The 25,170-nt window shown below is 36.9% G+C and overlaps 1 protein-coding gene across 5 annotated transcripts in view; it reads left to right on the top strand.

Moving 5' to 3' along the window:
* PTPRK (protein tyrosine phosphatase receptor type K) overlaps positions 1 to 25,170 on the top strand; it is a 556,126-nt gene that overhangs the window by 304,954 nt on the left and 226,002 nt on the right. For all 5 annotated transcript variants that reach the window (XM_053590941.1, XM_053590944.1, XM_053590942.1 and 2 more), the window contains exon 6: positions 6,925 to 7,099. In XM_053590941.1, the coding sequence (XP_053446916.1) occupies positions 6,925 to 7,099 (175 nt within the window). The remainder of the gene's footprint in view (positions 1 to 6,924; positions 7,100 to 25,170) is intronic.

The following is a 25,170-nucleotide window of genomic DNA, read 5'->3' as shown; positions in this document are numbered from 1 at the left end:
AGTGGGCAGTGTAGCTTGGGAGTGTTTGGTGAAATGAAACACTTTGTTGAGACCTTGAAGTGTATACATATGTGCAGGAATGAATAAGCAAAGACTAAGCAAGCTTAGTTATGATTGCAGATTCAGAAGGCAGAAAGCACACTGTGTGTGTGTGGAAGTGGAATAGGAACTAAGGAGAAGGATCTTATTGAAAGGGAAGGGTCACAGTAGAGAATAGAGGTAAATATAGTTTATGGAAGAGTTGGCACTAGACCATGATGGAAACAACTGGAAAAGGAAGAGGCTACTGTTAGCAGTATGGACAGAACTCTGCTCCTAGGTCTTGAGATGAAATGTTATAACTGACCATGTATCTTTTACCTTCTGGCATTTTGGGGGTGTGTGTGTAAGTGTGTAACACTGAGCGTCAGAAAGTTTAATCATTCACTTTTAGGATTGTTAAATAGTCCTGAGGTCATTTTGGTTGGCTGTATATGGCTTTCTACCATAAACAGTTCAATGCCTTCCATATACAGTGTTTTCCTTTCCTCCTTTAATAATTTATAAACTCTGAATTTAATGTCTACTATTACATAATTGATTATAAATGAATAATGTGTGGAATATTCTTTACCTTCCTTATCTATTCCTGGAACGTGACTGTAAAAGCCTAGTAATCATAAAAGCTCAAGGATTTCTTCTTATCGATATCTATAAATAACAATTTATTGCTCTTCCTGTGTAAGAATAATGTACTCTCCTACTGTTTGTGGAACTGCCCTTTTAGTATGTTTTCCAGATGTGTCACATAAAGCACTTTATAACTCTCCCACCGAGCCCCTGTGATCAGTCTCACAACACGGGCAGTGGCAAGGTTTCTTCTTGTGAAAAGCGGTCTTCTATAAAGATCTGGTATTTATAAAAATCGTTTTATTGTAAAATAAAACAGAAAACCACATTGAAATAAAGACTGTTATGAGTCAATGAATTGTTTATAAGGTATGTGCCACACAGGTCAAGAAAGAGACCTTGCCAGCCCTCCCAGAGGCTCCTGCCTCGTGCTCCCAGTCGGGCTAAGCTGTGCGCCTGTCCCTGCTAATTACCAGTGTCATGACTTATAGTCCTCGTAGGGTTCCCCTCCCACCTGACTAATATAGGCATCTCTAGACACTGTAGTTCAGTCTTCCCTGTTTTAGTGAGTGTGTATCTGTAAGTCTCTTTCCATCTGTAGGTTCGTCCTCTACGCCTTTCTTTTTCTCTTTTCTCTTTTTGTCTGTTGTGGACGCTCGCCTGTTCGATGCCTGGTTTCCCACAGTCTACATTTTGCTGATTGCATACTGCAGTCCTCTTCAGCTCAACATATTCCTCTTTCCTTTGCATTTCTTGCCAACCAGCAGCCAGATCCAGGGTCAAGTTTGGTCCTTTGGCAGCAGTACAGGTGGCACTTGGAATAATTACAGGAGGAACAAAATGTCTCATCTTTCTTCTTGTGATTTTTGGCAGTCGCTAATGATAGATGCCCTGGAGGTGGAAAATTGCAATATTCTGTTGTTGTTCTTTGCCTCTTATTTACTTTGTATTTCTTTAGTTGACAAAGTTCCCCTCAACTACTATGTGGTTACCCAGTGATAGAATTCATGAAGTAAAAAAAGAATAATGCTCCAATCTTTGCTGTTATTTACTAGTTTTCAAAATAATGAGTTGGGTCCCTATCCTTCAAAGATGTCTGAATTATTTTTTTCTTTCGCTATCAGTATGACCTCATAGATGTACACACATTTAATGGACTTCCGTTCATTGCAGTTACTACTATTATGTGTATTAGGGCTCAGATAGTCCTATCTTTGCTCAGTAGTAGCCTTTACAGGTTGACTCAGGAGTCCTCTGGGCATGACCTTAGTAGGCCTTGAGCCCTTCCTTGCTACCTGGTATTGTGAAATGTTCTATTTTCTCCCCAGGTTTGGAATCGGGCAGCTTTCCATAGTGCCCTGATTAGTTTTAGAGAGAAATCATGTTTCAAGCTCGTAATGTGGGTGCTGAGCGGATACTCATTGCTGGACTTCTTCAGTGAATAGAGGTAGAAATCATATACATGTGTGTTTCAGGATAACACTCCGAATAAGTGTTTCTATTGACATTTCAAATTCAGGCCTGAAGATTTTCACTTAATGTTTATTCTATGTGCATTTGCAACCTCCCAGTTACCTCGTATTTTTTCCACACGGATATATTGGTTGTCAGTGACACAGATTTAGAATATCTCATAATTAAACATTTTTTAACTCATATTATTTTGAATACTTGTATCATACATCTGTTGTCAGCACGCAGTTTTTACATGCATAATATGCTCTCTGCTACACAGTCCTTATGTAGTCTTAGTTCTAGATGTTAATTATTTTTTAAGATTCAATATTAGCCCCTAAGTCATGACTTTATAGTAATTTTGGATGTCTGAAACTCATTTTCTAACAGAATCTTGAGGAACGGCTCATGGGAATAATATTCCCTGAGTTCTTAAATGTTGTTAATAGTCTGCCTGTGCTCTTGATTCTTAAGCCAATCTTGCAGGATATAAAATCTTTCATTCACATTTTCTTTCCTTGAGTAACTTAAATAATGTACTTCTTTTTCTTCTGTCATAAAGCTTTACTAACAAAGTGTGATAATTTTCTTTTTCATGTGAGTCGTGTACCTCATTTGTCTAGATAGATTTTACAGAATGTGTATGACTGGATCTCTCCACGTTATTCTCAATTATATGCTACTTTTTTTCATTATCTAGTTTCTATTTTTTTTAATTTCTAGAATTTTTAAAATTATAATTTGTAGAACTTTTGTTCTTTGCTCCTGTTGGGACCCCTGTTATCTCTGAGTTTGACTCTCTTTGCGTGTCATTATTCATCACTATCTCTCAAATCCTTTTAATTCTCCTTATTTTACAATTGTAAGTATTCTTTATTCGCATTTCATTTTGCTTAAGGAATCACCTGTTATGTTCCTATTTGTCAGGGACCTAAACATCAAACGTAGGGAGACAGTCTCTTCCAGGTTTTCCAACTTTTGAAGACGGAGGAGACCTATCTCATTATGTGCCCAGAAAAGGCAGTGAAATATTCTCTGCATGAGTTGTGAGTGCCACTTTTTTCACTTCAAAATTAAATTGGACACATTTTATTTCCCAAGCTTTGAAAAGAAAAGGTGAATTAAAGTGTACTGTGTTTTAATAGTATCATGTATCTTTTCAGGATACTTTCAAACTGAAAGTGATAGAAAATGAAATGTGTTAGGTACAGAAAGACCAGAGATAAGGGGGCTCTAGGAATTGTTGATGTCATTTCAGAGAATCCATGAAGAACCTGCTCCGTCCTCTCTGTTGAACCATCCCCAGTGTGCCAACATCTCTCTTCGATTGGTCTTCCTCATGGTTACAAGTCAGCTCTTCCAGTTTTAGACATGACATTGAGAAAAAGAAAAGAGGACCTGTGTCACCTTAGAAGTGTAGAAACTTCTAGATATAACTTCACCAATTTCTGTCACATTTCCTTGGCGAGAATCAGTACACACACCTCTTTTTGGTCATGTCCCCGTTAATGGAAAGAATCCTCAGATTAACTTAATGTGTATGAACTAGCTTGACCCAAGGTGTAATATCTTATCCATACCTAAGGATTTATTAATATGCAGATTTCAATTTAGTACGTTTAAAGTGATCTCTGCACTCTGCATTTGCCAGGTGATGCTGGTGCTGCAGAGTGAACTTTGAACAGCCAGAGATTTGGTTAATAAACGGATTATAATAGATGTTGGGGAATCAGGCAGTATTACCGCTACACTAATTTTTGTCAGGGCCTGAACTTGTTAAATGAACACTTCATGAGCTCTGCATGATGATGCTTACATAGCATAACATCCAACTGATGGACGACTCGCTCTTAGGAACAGAGACTGTTACAGGTAGTCAGTAAATGTACCTGTTCCAACTTACATACAAATTTAACTTAAGAACAAAGCTACAGAATCTATCCCTTTCATAACCCAGGGACTTTCTGTAGTACAATTTTAATACTGGCAATGCATGAACAATAGAAATTAAGAGAATCTAGAATTCTTTCACGCTAGTTAGTGAAAGCTTCTTTGAAATGCTGACTAGGCTGGGTGCCTGTAGCTCAGTGGTTAGGGTGCTGGCCACATACCCCAGGGATGGCGGGTTTTTGAACCCCGTGGGGCCTGCTTAACAACAATGACAACAACAACAACAACAACAACAAAAAAATAGCCAGGCGTTGTGGTGGGCACCTGTTGTCCCAGCTACTTGGGAGGCTGAGGCAAGAGTATCGCTTTAGCCCAAGAGTTAGAGGTTGCTGTGAGCTGTGATGCCATGGCACTGTGGGTGACATAATGAGACTCTGTCTCAAAAAAAAAAAACAAAAAAAAGAAAGGAAGGAAGGAAGAATGGAGGGAGGGAGGAAGGGAAGGAAAGGGAAAGGGAAGGAAAGGAAAGGAAATGGCTAGCTATAGAGTTAAAGGGTCAGAAAGTGAGGTCTCATGGACTACGCAGAGAGGATTGAAGGAGTGGGTGATGGAATCTCAGGGGCTGTTGTGATCTAAGAGGAGACTCTTCATGGATTTGTGTAGGCCAGTATTTATAAGAGTTTTTTCAACGTTTTCTTCTGGGATTCATATAGTTTCCAGCCTTAAGATTAAGGCTTTTATCCATTGTGCCTTAATATTTGTGAATAGTGAGTGGTGTGGATCCTATTTCCATCTTTTACATGTGCCTACCAGTTTTCCCAGCACCATTTATTAAACACTTTGCTCCAGTGTAGGTTTTTATCTGTTTTGTCAAAAATCAGATGAGAATATGAGGATGATTGCATCTCTGGGTTCTCTGTTCTGAACCATAGCTTCATGTCTCTGGGGGCCAGTACCGTGCTGTTGGTTATTACAGACTGCTAATATAGCTTGAAGGCTGATAAAGTGATGCCTCCTGCTTTGTTCTTATTTCATAGCTTGCATTGGTCATTCAGGCTCTTCTTTTGTTCCATATGAAACGTAGAACTAGTTTTTCTAGATCTTCAAAAAATTGGCATTGGTATTTTAAATGGGAATTGCATTGAATTTGTAAATCACTTTAGGTAGTACAAGGATTTTAACAATGTTGATTCTGCCGATCCATTAGCATGGTAAATTTTTTTTATCTGTTTATATCCCCTGCCATTTCTTTTCTCTGTTTTATAATTCTCCCTGTAGAAGTCTTTCACCTTTGTTAAGCATATTGCTAGGAATTTTATTTTCTTTGTTGCTACTGTGAAAGGTATTATATCTTTGATTTGATTCTTAGCTTTGTTGGTGTTTATGAAAAGCTACTGATTTGTGTAAGTTGATTTTGTAACCTGAGACTTTGCTGATTCTATTTACAAGTTCTAAGATCTCTTAATTGAATCTTTGTGGTTTTCTAGGTATAAGATCATATCATCAGTAAAGAGTGATAGTTTGATCTCCTTTCCCCATTTTGACTTCATTGCTTTCCTTCTCTTACCTTAATTGCGCTGGTGAGAACTTCCAGCACTATGTTGAATAAAAGTGGTAAAAGTGGGCACCATGTGTGGCTCCATTTTCAGGCAGGAATGCTTCAATTTTCTCCCATTCACTATGATGTTGGTTGTAAGTTTGTTGTGTACTGCCTTACTAACTTTGAGTAACGTCCCATCTATACTGGTTTTGTAGAGTATTCTCATCATGAAAGGGTGCTGAATTTGTCAAATAATTTTTTTTTATGTGTCAATTGAAAGAGTCAAATGGCCTTTGTTTTTGTATCTGTTTATGTTGTGAATTACATTTATAGATGTATATTGAATTTTGGTTGAGAGTCATCTTTTGTGGTCACTACACATATTTTTTCTTTTTATTGTATGCCCATTTTTGATTGAGTTGTTTATCTTTTTTCTTATTGAACTATAGAAGATCTTTATATAGCCTGACTATCATTTGATGGCTGTTTTGTTGGCAAATATCACAGTTCATGACTTTTCTTTTTCACTTTATGACATCTTTCAATGTGAAGAAATTATAAATTTTATTATATAATAGAACCTCTATAAATTGACCACCCAGTGGACTGTAACAAACTGGTCAACATAAGGAGGAGCTCAGTATAAGGAACTAGGCCTACCGTTCTGATATGTACATGTGGTGCATGTCCAGTCTATCAAAATTAGGTCAACTTAAGGAGGTGGTCAGCTATGGAGGTTCTTCTGTAGTTGGATTTTCAGTCATTTCCTTCATAGTTTATAGTCTTTGTGAGATACCTTGATATTATAAACATGTTTTTTAATATTTCATTTTGACAGTTGGCAGATATGTTTTTAACATTTGAGCTCTTTTGACTACTTCTTTAAAGTGTATAAATTGGCTGTCATTAATGCCAAAGAGAAATTTGGAAAGAGTACAGATTTGGTGTTGATTCTAAATTGTTTATCAGTATTTTATTGTCATTCTGAGGCCAGCACACGCTACACATTTGGAATACAGAGATGCATAGGGCACGGTCTTGCTTTCCTGCTGAGTACAAAGACATCACAGCACATGCAGTGTAGTATAGGTACCAATGAAGCTTGTGCATACATTCCGGGAGGATGGGGCAGCGCATCATTTGCAATGGAACTGTTAACTCTCCTGTTCATTCATAGGCTCCAGTATAGTAACAACTTTATGGAAATGACGATTACTGCCTTAGTGTGAGTCCTACATCCTTTAAAGTATAATATTACTTACTTCCTTTTCCTGATTGAATGACACTGGTGAAAATTTGTAGGTCTACATAGACATCTCCCCCCCTAATTTTGCAACAAGAATAATTCATCATAGGTATTGCTTTCTGAGATGCTTTAGATTTATGGGAAGGTTACGAATTTGTTTTTAAATATTGGTTTCTGTTTGCAGAGACGAAATGGAGAAGATATACCCGTAGCCCAGACTAAGAACATCAATCATAGAAGATTTGCGGCTTCCTTTAGATTGCAGGAAGTGACAAAAACTGACCAAGATTTGTATCGCTGTGTAACTCAGTCAGAACGAGGCTCTGGAGTGTCCAATTTTGCTCAACTTATTGTGAGAGGTAAGTAAAATTGTTTTCACTTCATTAAGTTGTGTGACTTTGTTAGAACAAAAGCAACTCTGTAGGTAGAGTGACTGATTTTTAAATCACAGTGTTTTTAATCTCTAGTCACCATATATATAGAAGCCATCTGATTATAAAAGTTCTGATAATGTCTTAAGGTAACATCAACAGTGTAATTGTAAAGTTTTTCAAGTTTTTTCTATCGAAAGGGTTCTATTTGATGATGCTCTCATAGGGTTAAATATATAAAATATTTTATTCCATATTGCTATCATCTTGTTTGCATTTTAACTTAGACCTAGTTCTTCCTATTTAAACGTCTTTGGTTCTCCAAGGCCTTGTGTGAGTGATGTCAAGGTTAAACATTATATCTCCATAGACGTGTCAATTTTATCAGTATCAAAATAGTAGTATATACTTCACTAATTCATGCTCCCTATAGAATCTTTGAATGTTAGAACTGCCAAGACATGTTCGTTAATATTCTTGGTTATTAAATTTACTAGTGGAATGTGGAGGGCTTATGACCTGTCAGTACATACCTATAGTGAATCCTGGAAAGATACGTACACATGCAAAATGTATGTTAATGACATTTATTTGCAATTTGCTGGGTCCCCTTCATATTCTGGGCATTGTTCTTCTAAAGATACAATTGTAAATAAAACACAAGGTCCCTGCCCAGAGAGAGCCTACCGTGGAGGTATGTTATACATGCTACGTAGATACCTACTGAGAATGCGGTAACATGGAGGTATGTTATACATGCTACGTAGATACCTACTGAGAATGCAGTATCGCGCATGGTACATCTTCTAAAGAAAAAGACACAGAATGTCAGCCATTGATATTTCAGTTAGGGTGGTCTGCAAAGCTGCTTTGTGAAGGTAACAATTGAATTAAAACTGTTAAAAAAAAAAAAAGACTTTAGCCATGTGAAAATTTAAAAGAAAAGTAGCTTTGTTGAATAGGGTATCGAGAATCCACCAATATAGATACAAGTAAAAATAATCATGAACTGTGTAAATCTCTTCAACATTAAATTTGGGGAAAAAATACCTAAACTGTCTTGAGATTGTCAGAGATATCATGGAAGGCCCTTGTGAATGGGTCCTTTTTGTGGAATGGCCTGAAGGTTGAGAGAAAGTTGCCCAGGTTAGAGGGATGGATGTAGGGGCAGGGTTAAGAGAAAGAGGCGCCAGCCAGCAAAGGGCATAGAACATGCCAATGCTGGGGGCTGGAAGGAGACTCGTGAGATACATGCATGTTTTAGTTACTACATTTCATAATAGTTGGGATGAAGTTTCTATTACATATAATATTTCAAGATTTATTTAATTTTAAAACTTCAACCTTTGATACTTTGAAAGAGAAGGAAATTAATATTCAAATATTCAGGCCGTTTGATAATTTGCCAGTAGCCTGAAAAATCTAACAATTGACTGAGCCAGAATATAACCTTGTTTCTTGATTCCTAATGGTGAGCTCATTCTGTTGTACCCAGATTTTCTCACAGTAACGTTATTAAATAATGTTGTTAGCCTCCTGTATACTTTGTAGACTAGATATGACTATTTTTAGATAGTATTTGACTCCAGCATCAGGCAAAGAAACTGTTTATCCCATGTTCACACATGGATGGATATTCCTCTTTTTTGAGGCTCAGTCAACCATCTTTTTTTGCTTAAACCTGATATTGAAACCCTGAAGTTTTCTTTGGGTAAGTTTCTGTGTGATTCATATGCTGTGGATGCCGGAATGTGGTGTCCTGTTGAATTTTCACACTCACTGTGTCTTCAGAATGCTATCTGTACATTCACAATAAGCAACCACTGAAGGAAAGGGTTAGTAGTGTACATAGAGTGCTTCTGAATACCTGACGGTATATACAATATATATACCCATACATATAATTTGTATAATTATGTATATATTGCATATAGTTACGTATATAATCAATCTTTACTTATTTTGAGGAAGTCATCCTATATTTATTGGACAGGTTGCAGTGGACAGTGATGCTTTTATCCAGGCGTTCCCTTTATACATAAAGTTTGTTCTTTTGTACGGACATTTTTTGCATGTGTATTTTAAGAGAGAATTGCTTTTTCATTGCTAGATCTCACATGTTTGTCTTAATCAACTAGTAGAGTTTCCTATTTTATCAAAGCTTTTTTTTTTTTTTTACCTGGCAACTTTATTACATCTATTCTAGGAATATTACTTGCAAAATAAATGAAATTTTAAAAAAGGAATCTTACATTTTGTTGAAAAGTTTTTTGTTGATGACTTTGATGTATTTTTCTTAGTTTTTTGCAGTTTTATGTTTCTTTACAACCTATTTTAGATTGTTCTATATCTAATACTAATAGGCAATACCTTGATTTTTTTTTTTTTTTTAAAACCAGTGAACAGGTGGTTTTCTTGTTTGTCCAATTAACCACCAAATAAATATTGCTCACCACAAACATACCTTTAGGGATCAGCTGTCCAGTGTTTAAAACAGCGCTGAGAATTAACTATGATGACAGGTCCTATCTCTCATTGGCACTTGTAAAGCTGACATGCTGTTACATGGATAGAAAAGACGGTAATTTTAAAGGAAATTTTTGGGGCAGTGATATGAATAGTCTTTAATAAGAGCTGGCATACTATTGCCTGTTGTCAAAGATGACCCAAGGGCAAGAGTTTATTAGTGCATTTTCAGTTAAACTGAAAGTGACAGGGCACGCTTAGGGCTTTTTTGTTGCAAATGAAAATTTCAGTGAAAAATTCTCATGCTGAATAGTATTGATCTATGTTTTCCCACAGCCAGAGGAAGGAAAAAAAAAAGTACAGTGAAACAGAATTTACTTTGTCATGGCTTTAGCATTGCTTCATTTTGAGTAATGATAATATCTTTAGCTTGTGGAAGCCAATCTTTATTGACAAAGACATTTTTACAGAGACGAGATGAAGAGTAGACATTTTTGCTTGATGTTTCACAAAATCAAAATGTGAAAGACAGGTGGAGCGGTGTTTACACGCTCCAAACTGAAATCACCAACATCACAGGCTAATTACGTCGTAGATTGTTTTCCTCACTCCCTCCCTCATTTGCAATTTTTATCCTCCTCCTTTTCCACCTGTCTAATCAAAGACCCAGTAGCATCTCTAACCAACTGACCTTCATCAACTTCTTTAAAATTCTCTGATTGCTGCACCTGACACTCAATTTCTAGTCTAAATTTTTTTTTCTTATTGTATCTTTTTACCTGGGAAACTATTGCATTTTAAGTTCATTGATTGGAAAAAATCAGAATTTTTGTTTATCATTGTTAACAATTTTTTAAGTTTTAGTGTCAACTGTTCGTCATTATTGAAATGCTCAGGAAATCAAAAGTATTCAGTTGGTATTTTTAATCTATTTCTAATGCATAACCTCTAGTTATAAATTAGAGTGAATATCAATCCATTTACCCAGCTTTACTCAGAGTAGGTATGCAAACTTACTCAGATTTGGCATTTAAAATCATAAGAAATTCAGATTGATTGATGTCGATACTTTGCTTTGTAAGGCACTATAAACTAGCTTAAACCTAAGGGCATTTACTAACTATTGTGACTAGAAGGTATAGGATTGGTACCCAGTTGATGAAGTCATCAAAGATCTCAAGGTTCTTCTCAATCCCTCACTCTGCAGCCATGGTTTTGGCTTTCATCATTAAGCCAGGCTCACTTCTTAGTCACAGGATAGCAATATGGTGACCTGCTTCCTTGGTCTCATCCAGTTGGGGATAAAGAGGGCATTAATTCCCACTGCTGGATATTGGAGAGACAACTAGTATACCTAGTAAACAACTTTTGTACATGGGTCTCTACATCATAAAAATTTTATTCAGAGATAGTTATTTATTCTATTCAGATAAAAGAGCACCTGGGAAAATATTTCTAAAGCAGGTACAACTTAACATTGCAGCATATGTGGAATTTGGAATATGGTACTACAAGAGAGGGATATTATCATATTAAATGTACTAAGTCAAATAACAGTGTGGGTCATAAATAATGAGTAGGATCATAACTTAATTTGGTCAATGGTGAGCTGTTAATGGAATAATTTGCTTAGTACCAGTTACCCACTATGCATGTGAAAAAGGGAAAGAAGTCAAAATTAATGCAAGACTTGCATTTGAGCTTTTCAAATGCTGCTTTTACTGTAATTATTTTTAGTTTATGATCTATCAGACTTTGCTAGTTTACCTTTGTTTGCTTTGGTACCTACCACAATGTTTCATAAAGGTACAAATACTTTTCTTGCAATTAACAAATAAAATTATTTAGTTGAAATTAGAGTAGTGGGATTGACCTTGGAACGTGTCAAGAATGGATAATGGACCATATACTCCTTCTCACCTGCAGGTAGAATGACATTTGCTGGAATAATGGAAGTGATTATGACAGTTATTTTTTGCACTGTTTTTCCTTTCTCAAGTGAACTAACCAGGGTGGCTCTTAAGGTTAGCATGAGATATTTTTTCATTTGAAAAAATAATCTTGATTTGACCAATATTCTAGTCTAGTTTTCTAGTCTTTCTAGTCTTTTTAAGTGTAAAATTAAGTCTGAAAGTTTTATTTTAGTATTTTTATTTTAGAAGTAAGGACATTGGGGAAATAATAAACACTTTAAAATTTTTACTAGTTGGTAGCTAAAGGCCATAACAGGGGTCTGCAAACTTTTTAAACAGGGGGCCGGTTCACTATCCCTCAGATCATTGGAGGGCCAGACTATAGTTTAAAAAAAACTATGACCAAATTCCTATGTACACTGCACATATCTTATTTTGAAGTAAAAAAAACAAAATGGGAACAAATACAATCACACCGCCGCATGTGGCCCGCGGGCCATAGTTTGAGGACCCTTGCCATAGAATTTCTAGCTTGAGACTTGCCACAGTCTGCTTATTATCACATAGCATTGATTTTAAACTAGCACAGATGTCGAACTCATAAATTTCTATAAAGATCCTTTTTCTTAACAGTGACTTGAAGATCCCTTTTCTATTCTTCTACTGTGAAGACGTAAGTTGTCTTTGGAGTTTAGCTGGAAGAATGCAATTTTAAACATTTAGGTCTTATAAAATCTGAACTGTAATGAAAGCCTCGGAATACATTGATAAATCACATACTATTTAATAATTTTCTCTAAATACCCTTACATAGTTAGGAAAACACATGCAGGGAGAGGATGCTAAATTCTCAGATTCAGAAGAGTTTCCTGGTGTCTCTTATTTTAAAATTTTACTTTACTACCCTTGAGTATGATAACAGAAACATTTGGAGTCTACTCTCATTCATAATACCTACTTGTAATTCAGGTGGTTCAGTGTTTAAGATGTCTGGTACATATTTAAATTCTAAATGAGCAAAAGGGTACTAGATGTTCTTATTTCAGATAGTATATTGTGGTGCAGCCAGAAAATGGATGCTGATTTAAATAGTTCTTAGAATCAGTTTAGGGATACTTTTTCAAAGCTGAAAACCTTAATAAATAATGATTGTGTCTATGTTTATTTAAAAGTAGTAGGGAAATGATGCCTCCTAAATTTAATATTAACTTGGACTCAGTATTATTACTGAGACTCTGATCCACTTCTGTACACCATTATTTTAAATATTTTTTTCCTATGAATTTTCTCCTCCTATGAATCTCCTTACTGCTACTCTACAGGAATGGGAGTGTGCAGCAGTTGTTTTTCCCCAAATAGTTATTTTGATTTTGTTTTCTCTCAGTTTGTTTTTAAAATAAAAATACTAAAATAAGAGTTACTTCCCAAAGGATTTCTGAGTTTATTTCCGTAGGTGGTTCACATGTATAGAGCTGGTCTTTGGAGTGAATCTTCGGGGAGATTGCTTTTGATGGAGCTTTCTTCTTAAGAATTTGCAAGGATCAAGAAGGAAGCAGAATCATCTACATGGCAAATAATTGTTTTCGTAGAACTCAAAGGAATTTGATTTCATCATGCTAATAGTAGGTCTAGAATCTCCTTTTGAGTTTCAGTTCTCTTCTCTTGTAGTTGTTGTACATGTAATTTAGGACAACTTCTATCATGGGACTTGTATTTACTTCACGGACTAATTTATAGTCCCCTCCTTTTTCTTTTCTTTTTTTTTTTTTTTGTAGAGACAGAGTCTCACTGTACCGCCCTTGGGTAGAGTGCCGTGGGGTCACACTGGCTCACAGCAACCTCTAACTCTTGGGCTTACACGATTCTCTTGCCTCAGCCTCCCGAGCAGCTGGGACTACAGGTGCCCACCACAACGCCCGGCTATTTTTTTTTGTTGCAGTTTGGCCGGGGCTGCGTTTGAACCCGCCACCCTCACATATGGGGCTGGCGCCCTACTTACTGAGCCACAGGCGCCGCCAGTCCCCTCCTTTTTTACCAGTTTTTTTCTTTCCCTTGCTCTAAACTGAAAAGAAAGTAGCAACGTCAGTTTGAACTAAGAGTTATCAGCCTCTCTGGGTGTCTTGCAACTTTATTGTAAAATCAGCTAGCAGGGGGGCGGCGCCTGTGCTCAGTGAGTAGGGCGCCGGTCCCATATGCCGGAGGTGGCGTGTTCAAACCCAGCCCCGGCCAAAAACCACAAAAAAAAAAAAAAAAAAAAAATCAGCTAGCAGACATTATTGAGTACTTAGCTTGCTAATCTTAGTACTTGCAACTTTATTGTAAAATCAGCTAGCAGACATTATTGAGTACTTAGCTTGCTAGATGAACACTGCAGGAACAGCAGACAGTCTCAGCCCACAAGCAATTTATAATTTATTTATAATTTAATTAATTCTTTAGGAAGACATAGAATTATAATCTTGGCACAGAATTTTGACTTAGATTTTGGTCACAGCTTTAATTCTATAAGAACAACAACAAAAAAAGATTTTGTAACATGAAAAACTAGCCTACCTAATAGTTATTCCATCAAAACCCTGTATTAAGCACTCATTTGGTAAATAATGCCATGCTGTGAGAGTCTTATAGAATGTTAATTGAACAGAAGCTCTAGAGCAGACAGACTGAAATCAATCAGTGAGGACGGAGATAATTCATGGTTTTGAGTAGTATAATGAGTAAAGACGCCACTTTAAGTGTTGTGGGGGGACATCACTTCATTAATTGCAGTTCTTGGATCTTTCCCACTCTCCCCACTACTTCAGGAGTCTCAGTGATAGCAGCTTCCTACCAGTATGTAAGTTACAGGTGAGTTTTTTGAGTTTTAGGTGAAGGACTTGCCACTGCATAGTCTTTTTGCGGGTTATTTTGGTTTACTTTATTTCATAATTGGGATCATACATTTTATTGCCTTTTGTTGAAATTACAAACATTGCATATTAATATGCAATATTAAAAAATTATAAAAATAAAAAATTCAAATAATTAAAACCAAAAAAAAAAAAAAGCTAGCTAATGACACATTTTACTTACTGGTAAAACATGATCAAGAAACTGACTGTTAAAAAGAGTACCAAAAGGAAATACAGATACCAGGAAACATCCACAAAATTCCAGGTAAAAGCCTTACAAAGAAGGGAGAAAATAATATGTACTTCTTGATAATGAATACATCAGTCAAAACCAACCCCGGTTCAAAGCTCATGATGGTGCCTCCGATAGCTATTTCTTTTCTATCTGGGTTAAAACAAATGATATGTATTATTCAGTCTAATAAGAAGTTTTTAAAAAGCGTGAAGTCCACACAAATAAATTCTCATAAACATATTTTAGTAGTCTTCCACATGGATTGTTTTTGTTAATTCATATTCTTTAGTTTTTCAGGAAAAATGTGTTCAAATCAGTGTTAGAAGTGAGGATTTGTGGGCTGAGAACTGGGCAAAGATGGAATGATGTGGCAACATACGTAGCAGCTTTTCTCAGCACCTTCTCAGCCACCTCTTCTTAGACAGCTTTCCCTTAGCTCTGAGGTTTGTTTTTAGAGAAATTATGGTCTGTATGTGGATTTATTCTCATCTCTTAGGAAGCATATAAACAGGTTTACTTTTAAACTTTAGGGTATAGTATGTCCTAGTTACAGGAATATAATTTTTTTTGTTGTCCTATTTCTGCTTTCTAAGACCCAAACTAAGAACATATTTTTGTTTTTCTGTTTTGCGCAATTTGGCATGGTGGAGTTAGTTGTGGTGGTGTCGAATCTGTTGTTGTGTTGAAACAAAGAACAGTGGATAATTACCTGTACTCTCATTAGGAAGAAATTTTATCCGCATGGTTATTGGTTATGTACATTTTCCTAATTGCCTCTGGCATTTCTTTAGTCTTCATGTATAGATATGGTGGGTCCTATGGCTACTGTCATGTTGCCAGTGAACCCCCTCCAGTGGCTTCCCCTCATATTAAGAAAAAAAAAAATAATAAGAAAGTTTCAGTCCTTTCCCATTTCAGAAGGCCTTGAATGAAATATCCCCTGGCTGCCACTCCAAATTTGTTTCCTATCACTCCCCTTCTTCCTTACTCCTTGGCGAGCACACCAGTACCCTTCCAAGCACACTTCCTTCCGCCCTAGGGCCTTTACACATGCTGTACTTTCTACACTAACTTCTTTTTTCTTAACTACATGCATGCCTCATATTCTTATTTCCTTTAAGTTTCTACTGATTTTTTTTCCCCCAAAATACCTAAAGGCCAAATGGCAATTACATTCTAGTACAGAAGAGAATTCGTTGATTTTGTTTTACAATTTTTTTCTCCCAAGTTATTTAGGTCAAAGTTGTTGAAAGATCTTTACAGAAGACCTACTGATAGTAAGTATGTGCAGAGCAAGACAGTGGTCTCAAACATTGTCACGTTGCTGGAACTGGAGCAGATGGAAATCTGTATGGGTGAAATTTGTATGTTATATGTATGTTAATTACTTCCTTCACTTACCGGTATTTTATTGCATGTTTTCTGAGTGCCTCCTGCTTTCCTTTGCCTTCACTGCCACTGCTTTGTACATGTCCCCATTTTCTCTTTTGTGTAATTCTCCAGCAAGATTCCTTAGCGGTTTCCCTTCGTGAGCCCCCACCTCCTCCAATCAGTCTTCACACAGCAGCCAGGAACCATATGGCACAGGATAAATCTGAATATGCACTTCCCAGCTCTGCTGCCTTCCTGCCCATGTAGTATAAAAATTCCTCGTTACAGCTGCAGGGTCCTGCCTGCGCTAACTGTGCTCACACCTTTCAGTCCTCCATGAGACAATCCTTTGCTTACCAAACTAGCATTGCTGGCTTTCTTTCACTTGCTTTAATGCACTATGATCTCTGCTGGATTTGGGTCTTGGTTTTTGCATTTGCTGTACACCTTCGCAAGCCTTCCAAATTTAACTGCATGGTCCTAACATCTGCCTCCTCCACTATCTTGATGAATTTAGGGCTGATTTCTTGTTCATGACAGGGTCCCTGTAGCCAGCACAGTGAACCAGATTCCAGCTGAGATAATAAAATATTTGCCGTGGGGGTTATGAAGTGCTACATGAAAGACATGGATTTAATGTGTAGAGCAGGGAGGCCATCCTCATCACTGCCTTTGATGGGTGAGAAATGTGCTGGGGAGGAGGAGAGGATTTATCTGGCCCTTGACAGATGGATAGGGTAGCATTTGGATAGTTGATGGTACATAAAGGGCATCCCCAGCAGAGAGGATGGTATTGGAAAACACATGTTCTTAAGGACTGGTTTTAAATATTTACTACAATACAGAGTTTTCCAGGGACAAACCCTCAGATGAGCCAGAAATTATACTTTGAAGCCTTACTATGGAGGAATTTGAGGGACACATTAAGAAATACTAATGCAGGATACCATTCGATATGGACACCTTCACCAGTTTTGGAGTAGCTTACTCATGTTTTAGTATCTGTCCCAGAAAACCAGGATAGAAAATGATTTGCAAAATGTTGAGTTTTCAAGGAGTAATTTTACAACCCTAAAATCTTACAACCCTAAAAGTTTGAGATGGTGAGGGGCCCTTGAGGGGCCGTTTGTTAGAACAGGTCAAAGAGTGTGAGATTATGGCAGTACTATTTATAGTGTCGTGAAATGAAAGCAAGAGGCCGAAGAAGACGTCTAGATTTTCAGCTTGGGATTCTGAGTGAAATACGGTGTTGTGGGCAGACATTCATAAGACTTACAGAAGAACTTATTTGGGAGCCTAGATGATAATTGTAGTTGTAAACTTTCAATTGGGTTCTGAGGAGACATCCCGGCTTAAAATCTTTAGGCATCTGGACAAGTATTAGCCTAATTATAGGGTATTAAAAAAGGATCCAATACAAGATGAATTGGACATTAAGTACTTAGTACATAGAAATTCTTTGCATTTGGTAAGGTTTCCTTTCAGAGCCTTTAGCCAATGCTGTTAGAGTTTTTCATGTTGTTAAACTTAGGGTAAAAACATCTGTATTCAATTAAGTGGAAAATCTGGAAAGAGAACCTTGACATGGTTAAATCTTTGATGCTGACATTATAGACATATAAAAACACACGTAAAGTGTATCACGTGTAAATATTTTTTCCTGTTGTTTCATGTAATTTCTTCACTGTATTTGAATCTGTTAAAATCGTTTTCCTGTTCTTTATAAAACTTTGTACTTCATAGGAATAAAGAAAATAGCCCGAAGACTTCCTTACTGCCCCTGCTCTTCAGATGTGATTGCTCTTGATGGTAATCAGCTAGGCCTATCTTTTCCTTACATCAGTGTTTTAAAGGGTTGGGAGGAGGTTGTTTCTCTGTAGAATGTCCAGCTAATGGCATTTCTAAATTCTCAAGGAATGTCATTCACTGTAGTAGATGCTTCGAAAATATTTACTTAGGGGTACAGAGTTCCCACAGGCCATAATTTTCCTATGTGAAAACCCCCCACTAGGTTTGACATTTCTGTGTATCCTGCAGGATTGCTAAAAAGCAGTTACCATCACCAGACTGGTTGATGGCATGGAAATGATGAAAAGCAGGGTGTTTCGAATTCAACATGGACGGTAGAAATGCTAGATGTCCAAGAAGCCATATATTAAAGAGAATTTGAATTGGAAACTGAATCTCAATCTGCCACTGGGAACATTTTGATCATTTTGATTTATTAAACTTTTATAACAGCATTCACACAGAGCTGAATTAAAACCTTTAGTCTTGGATAGTTTATGGCACACCAGTGACTGTGTTGCTGGTATCATTTTGAAGTTTCTTTTAGCATCAGTGAGGAGGGAAAAAATGGGTAGCCTAGGGACTTATTTTAAAAGGCTCTTTTCACATACATTCAGCATCTAATTTTAAATCTTGTTTGCATTTTGTCAAGGATAAACACATTTTGCAATTTTAATGTATTATGTACCTAAAAGTTTTGAATTTTCCCATTAAACATACTCGAAACGGATTAATATTTTTCAATTGAAATATTGCATTTTTAAAATATGTGTTGTAAGCTCTTTATGGTGTGTGCACTTTTACACTCAGTGGCATCTGTCTACCTGTGTCTATGTTTGTGCTCCTGAATTTATAAATATTCCACTAGAAACACTAATGCAATTCTGAAGCCTAACTTGCAAATAAAAGAGTGTATTTTCCTATGACTATTGGAATTCTGTACATTGGGTCTTTTACACATCGTCTTTCGGCTTCGGCTACCATGGGTAGTCTTTTCTTGACAGAGGCTCCATAATAAAGAGAAATCAATTACTATTAGAGAGGCACTGTGGGTTAAAGGCATTGCGAGGTACATACTGGGTTTTGCAGCCAGGAGAGGGTACTTAGCTGTGAATCAGGAATGATGCAAAAGATCGATGAGACAGAGTTCAAGGAGCAGTAATGTGAGGGTCCAGGACTATCATTTCAAGCTGTCTGAGCAGCAATGACGGATGGTTTGGTGGCAAGAAGTAATAATACCAGATGATGAAAGATGCGTCTCCACATCTTGAGCTCTAGCATACCGTCTACCTGTTGGAGTTCGGGGGCATAATGATTCCTGATTTGCAACCAAACGGGTTTGCTGCATTTAGCAACCCAGACTTTTGGCAGCCATGAAGGAAGCAAGTAGCATATCAAACACTCCTGCACATTGTAAATTTAATTACCTCATATTTATGCATAGTAGTTGTTGACAGGAACTTGTAAGCTATGCTAATATGGTAGGTAATTTGTTACCTCCAGAAATCACTTTCCATGTGTCTTCTGATCATTATCGTGAAACATGATAAATGATCTCGCCCATGAGGTATAAATGAAAATGAAATGGATAATTGGATTCCATGTCTAAATTGTGGCTGGAATAGTCACAGCAATCATAATTGAATTTACCTCATAAAAATGCATTTGGCAATATATCAGTGACCTTTCATCATCTCAGACCTGTGATGTTATATGAAACTACTCTTAAGATGATCACAAAAATTTATCATAATTTGTAGAAGAATATTCCAAAGTAATTAAATTTTCTATTTTCTTGCCTTACTTGACAATATATTTTTAAATTATCTTTATCTACAATGGATTGAAGCAGTTCATACTGATAATTTGATTTTGGTACCAAAAATGAAGTGTTTTCTTGTTACTAGTGCTTTGATTGAAAGGCTCAGGAACAGTACATGATACCTTGAAAGTGTTTATATGAAAACTTCTTATCATTAGTAACACGTGTCTTTCTGCTGGGTACGGGAAGTGTGCCCTCTTGCTGAATGTGTGTGTTTTGTTTGATTCTTATAATGAAATGTTTCTGAAAACACCAAAATAAATAGAGCTGGTTTTAAATATCATGAATCTCTTCCCCTTTAATTTTCTTTAATCCATTTTAAATAACAAAATTATCTTATTATAAACATAAAATTATTAATATATTCATTGATTTGCTTAACACTTTTTTTTTTTTGAGACAGAGTCTCACTTGGTCACCCTTGGTAAGAGTGCTATGATGTCTTAGCTCACAGCAACCTCAAACTCTTGGGTTCAAGCAGTTCTGTTCCCTCATCCTCCTGAGTAGCTGGGACTGCAGGAGCCCACCACAATGCCCAGCTATTAGAGACAGGGTCTTGCTCTGGCTCAGGCTGGTTTCAAAAAACCTGTGAGCTCAGGCAGTCCACCTGCCTTGGTCTCCCAAGTGCAGGGATTAAAGGCATGAGCCACTGCGCCCGGCCAGATTTGCTTAACACTTTGAGCAGTTACCATAAGTTATTCACTGTGTTTGCTGCTAGTGAAATGACTAAGATATACAGTCTTCAGTGTCTTATAATTCCATATGTACGTATGGGACTATCTAGTCTTTAAATAACATAATTTCCTCTTTTGCAACTCATTCTACAATTCCTTATTCCCTTATAACTTGTTTTAATGAGGGTCCAGGAAGCCAACAAAACTGTTGTTTGTTTTCAACTAAAAACAACTTTTCCAGATTCAGTTACTAAGAATTAAGTTATTGGGAAATGTGACTTTTCTTTTAAACAATACATGTCAACATGCAGGGAATTGTTTCCTCTCTTGAATTTTTTGGCTTGAAATTTCTTTATTTTCCATATCTCTGGATAGTGAAGGTAGATTGTCTCCAACTGATAAGTTTTTAAGTAACTGATTGTTGTAACAAAGGATAATGAGCATGCTCTAGCCATTCTTTCTTCTTTCCAGTAAATATTAATAAAACAGAATGTAAATGTTTATTATCAGTTGTGATAACTTGTGTATAATACATATACATTGTGCCAAGTGTGATAGATACTTTGCATACATTATTTTTCTGGTTTAATAATAACTATTAATATCCCTTTTAACCTAAAGGGAAGCTGAGTCTGGTGGGCTCAGTTACAAAGACACAGGGCTCTAAGATGGCTAGTCTCAGATTTAAATCAAAGTCTTACTCCACTGCTTATATTCTTTCCCCCTTGCCATGATAACAATAGGCTACACAAAAACAAACCAAATTTATATAGTGGTGTCGCGACCCCTATGGCCTTCGCCCTGGTCGCGCAGTAAGGAACCAGGCGTGGCACGTATTGAAGTACAAACTTGCAGGAGGCGGGCTAACCTTAAGTGCAGGGTAGCCCTGAGCTCCCTCCGCAATGACTATTTATTAAGTTTATACACAACAGGTGTGGAGAGTTAAGGTAGTGACATACGAGGGCTGCACGCGTAAGGATTCACGTGCTCTTTCCTCACATGTTCTTTCCCCCACAATCCCCAGGAAGAAGCACCAAGCATCAATGTTTAACACCTGCTTACTAACGAGTAATCTTATCTCATTCCAGAACACTGAGTTACTTGGGGGTTTGCCCTAAGTCACAAAGCATCTCCAGGCTTGCCAGGTGACTGTCCTGTTCTCAACGTTTCCTTTTAATATGATAAAAGTCAGTAACTGTCCTTGCAAGCATAGTGTCCATTCCTCCACATAGTGACCTTAAGAAAAATGCTCCTTGAAACAGGTTTAAATGAATATGAAGAAGAAACAGATTTGTGAGTTTTCGCTCTGAAATTTCAATGATTGTAACTATGTTACTATGATTATTATCTTACCACTTTAGAGACAATGCATTTTATGTACATTGCTTGGCTACTATTTTTGGCATGATAGCTATAGCACTGATTGTTCATAGACTAGAAGGAGATGTATGAGCCTTTATAAATCAAGTGCAGGGTTATTTAAAAAAATTATTTACGGGCGGCGCCTGTGGCTCAGTCGGTAAGGCGCCGGCCCCATATACCGAGGGTGGCAGGTTCAAGCCCGGCCCTGGCCAAACTGCAACCAAAAAATAGCCGGGCGTTGTGGCGGGCGCCTGTAGTCCCAGCTACTCGAGAGGCTGAGGCAAGAGAATCACTTAAGCCCAGGAGTTGGAGGTTGCTGTGAGCTGTGTGATGCCACAGCACTCTACCGAGGGCCATAAAGTTAGACTCTGTCTCTACAAAAATAAATAAATAAATAAATAAATTACGACCACCACACATGTCCTTTTCTAGATTTGGATATACTACTATAATCATGTGCACACACCCATTCACACTTACATGTGTTTGAGTAAGCTCAGTAAACTTGCATTTCAGCAAGCCTTTCTCAGAATGTAGGCAGAGGCTGTCATAAGTGTGGTGTATGCAAAGCTGTGAAATTATTCTGCTATTCCTCCCGCATTCTTCTTCCCTCTTCCCAAAATTATTTTTTTTTGAGGGGGGGTGGATTTTATATCAAGAATTATGACTTGTTTCTGTAGCTCTAAGAAAACTTTGCAAATATGTTAAATGTCTCTAATAATATTATATAGATTCTTTGGATTTTAGAGCTTCTCTGACTGTGGAAAAATAAATTATCCAGAATTCAATAGCCTAAAGTCAAGACTTTCTAAAGTCATAGTACTCATTAATCAAAGATATTCCATCAGCACTTATCCTTAATTTTGTGTGAATATTAAAAACACCCTTCTGGGTACACATAAGTTTTTCTGTGTCCTAATCATTTTTGATCAAGTCAGATGAAAATTTCAGACTCTCTGGCTTATTCTTTATTTTGCCTTTTTCTGCAGGCTCCCTCTATTGACTTGTTATTTTCTTTAAAATTGAAACCTTTTGTGTATGCTATGTATGAAATTTTCTCCTATACTTTAATTTTATATTTAAAGTAGGGATGTCATTTCCGTACTCTGCATGTTGAAAGTCAAATCAAAAGCAAAATCTCTCTATTAAATGACTCACTTGCAGAGGTAGTGCCATTTCTGTTTATTACCTAAGTAAAAACTGAGAGAGATGCTATTGGATGGGAGCACAGAGTTTTGCTGTGGACTTACAATGGCAAGGCCATCGGAGTTCAAATAATGTCAAGACATAAATCATCTGAGTTGGCATGATTCCAGAACAACATTAAATAAAGATAATTTAATATTGTCATAAAAGGAGATGCTGTGTTAGAAAAGTAGGAACTGTATAAAAATGGTGTATCATATATAACTGAATTCAAGTGAATCTCTAGAACTGATAGTTACAAAGCAGATAAGTGTTCACTTGATTTTATATGGTATTGTCACCTCTTAATATGTTTAAAGTACAAAGATGACCCTAGAACTCAACCACTCCCTCTAACTTGAACTTGATCCAACTTAAAGGCAGAAAGGTATGAATGTCCAAATTTTTGCATACAGACATTCATCTTGTTACTTGTGATTTTAGGGCTTCTCGTATTTCAGAAGTGAAGATACCTGTTGTAATGAAGTATAAAAGGAAAAAACATATACTCCAGTCTTTGTGATTGATTTTGAAATTTTCAAAAGAAATTTCGACATGATTAGACTTTGCCATAAATGCTGACTTCACATTTTTAAATATCAGTTTGAGATTCTGCTTGTACTTAATTGTCCTCGTGTGTGGCAGAAAGGAATTAGTTGGTGGATTTTCTAGGCAAGAGTTTAGGACAAATTAGATTGACCCTCCCTTGCTCCCTTCTACAGAAAAGTATGTATTAAACATACAGCTTGTTAGGTGTATAGCTTGGTGAATAATACCAGTCCCCTCACTCTGCCTAGTAAATACCTTTCTTCCCCAAGGTAATCAGTGTTCCTGGCTTCTAACAGTAATGTAGAACTTAGGTAAATAGAATCTTATGTAGTTTATACTCATTTGATCTGGCTTCCCTCATTTAGCATTCAAGCATGTGAAATCTATGCATATTCCTTCATGTAGCTATACATTATGATATCATTGTTACAAAATAATTCTACTATATGACTGTAGTGCAATTTATACATTTTAGTGATGATGGGATTTGATTCTTTGTCACCATGAGTTATTGACAATAGTGATATATAAATATGGCACTATATGACTTTTGAGAATAGAAGTGCTCTTTGGGGGTATCATGCGCCTGGAAATGGAATTGTCAGGTCATAGGATATTGTTATGTTCAGCTGTAGTAGATCCCGGCAAACATGTTTTTTTATTTATTTCGTAAATTTATACTCCAGATTGCAGATGAAGTTTCATATTCTCGCCAACACTTAATATTATCTTAATTTCCATTTTTAATGACCTTCTTTGTTCATACGTGCATTCATTCAACAAACACTGATTAGCTAATATGCTGAGCACTGAAGATACAAAAGGTAGTATCTGAGATTGGAAGATAAATAATTTTACAAAGTGTATAACTGGCAAAAGGGCATTCTAGGGCGGCGCCTGTGGCTCAGTGAGTAGGGCGCCGGCCCCATATGCCGAGGGCGGTGGGTTCAAACCCAGCCCCGGCCAAACTGCAACAACAACAGCAAAAAATAGACGGGTGCTGTGGCGGGCGCCTGTAGTCCCAGCTACTCGGGAGGCTGAGGCAAGAGAATCGCTTAAGCCCAGGAGCTGGAGGTTGCTGTGAGCTGTGTGATGCCACGGCATCTACCGAGGGCCATAAAGTAAGACTCTATCTCTACAAAAAAAAATAAAAAAAGGGTATTCTAGGCAGGATACAAAATGTAAAGGTGGGATGATTTTAAAAGAGTATTTTCCTGTGGAAAGTACAAGGTTGTTAAATATAAGAAGTTTGCATCTACCAGAAGCAATCATTTTATCATAAGGACGTTTGCACTAGATTCTTTATTGCAGTTCAATTTACAATTACAATTTGTAATTACAATTGTAATTACAATAGATATGGAAACAACCTAAATGCCCACCACCTCAGGAATGGATTAATAAACTATGATGTATGTATACCATCGAATACTATTTAGCCATAAAAAAGATGGAGACTTTTACATTTTTTGTATTAACCTGAACGGAGTTGGAACACATTCTCTGTAGTAAAGAATGGAAGAGCAAATATCCCATGCACTCAATACTGATAGGACGCCAGTAGATGATCTAATATACACCCCAAACTCAATTCAATTCAAGTTGGGGGGTAGGGAGAGATGAAGAGGGAGGGGGATTGGTGTGCTCCCACTTAATGATCACAATGTAAGGGTACAGGGCAGACATCCTGGATGTGGGACACAACTACAACAGGGACTTTACTTAAAAAATGCGAACATTGTAACCTGATTGTTTATACCCTCATATTAATCTGAAATTTTAAAAATTTAAAAAAAGTTTACA

The sequence above is a fragment of the Nycticebus coucang genome, chromosome 5, assembly GCF_027406575.1.
Source record: "Nycticebus coucang isolate mNycCou1 chromosome 5, mNycCou1.pri, whole genome shotgun sequence".
In the NCBI taxonomy this organism is placed as follows: Eukaryota; Metazoa; Chordata; class Mammalia; order Primates; family Lorisidae; genus Nycticebus; species Nycticebus coucang.
Note: the sequence above shows the minus strand (reverse complement) of the source record. Positions and strands in the feature narration are given on the sequence as shown.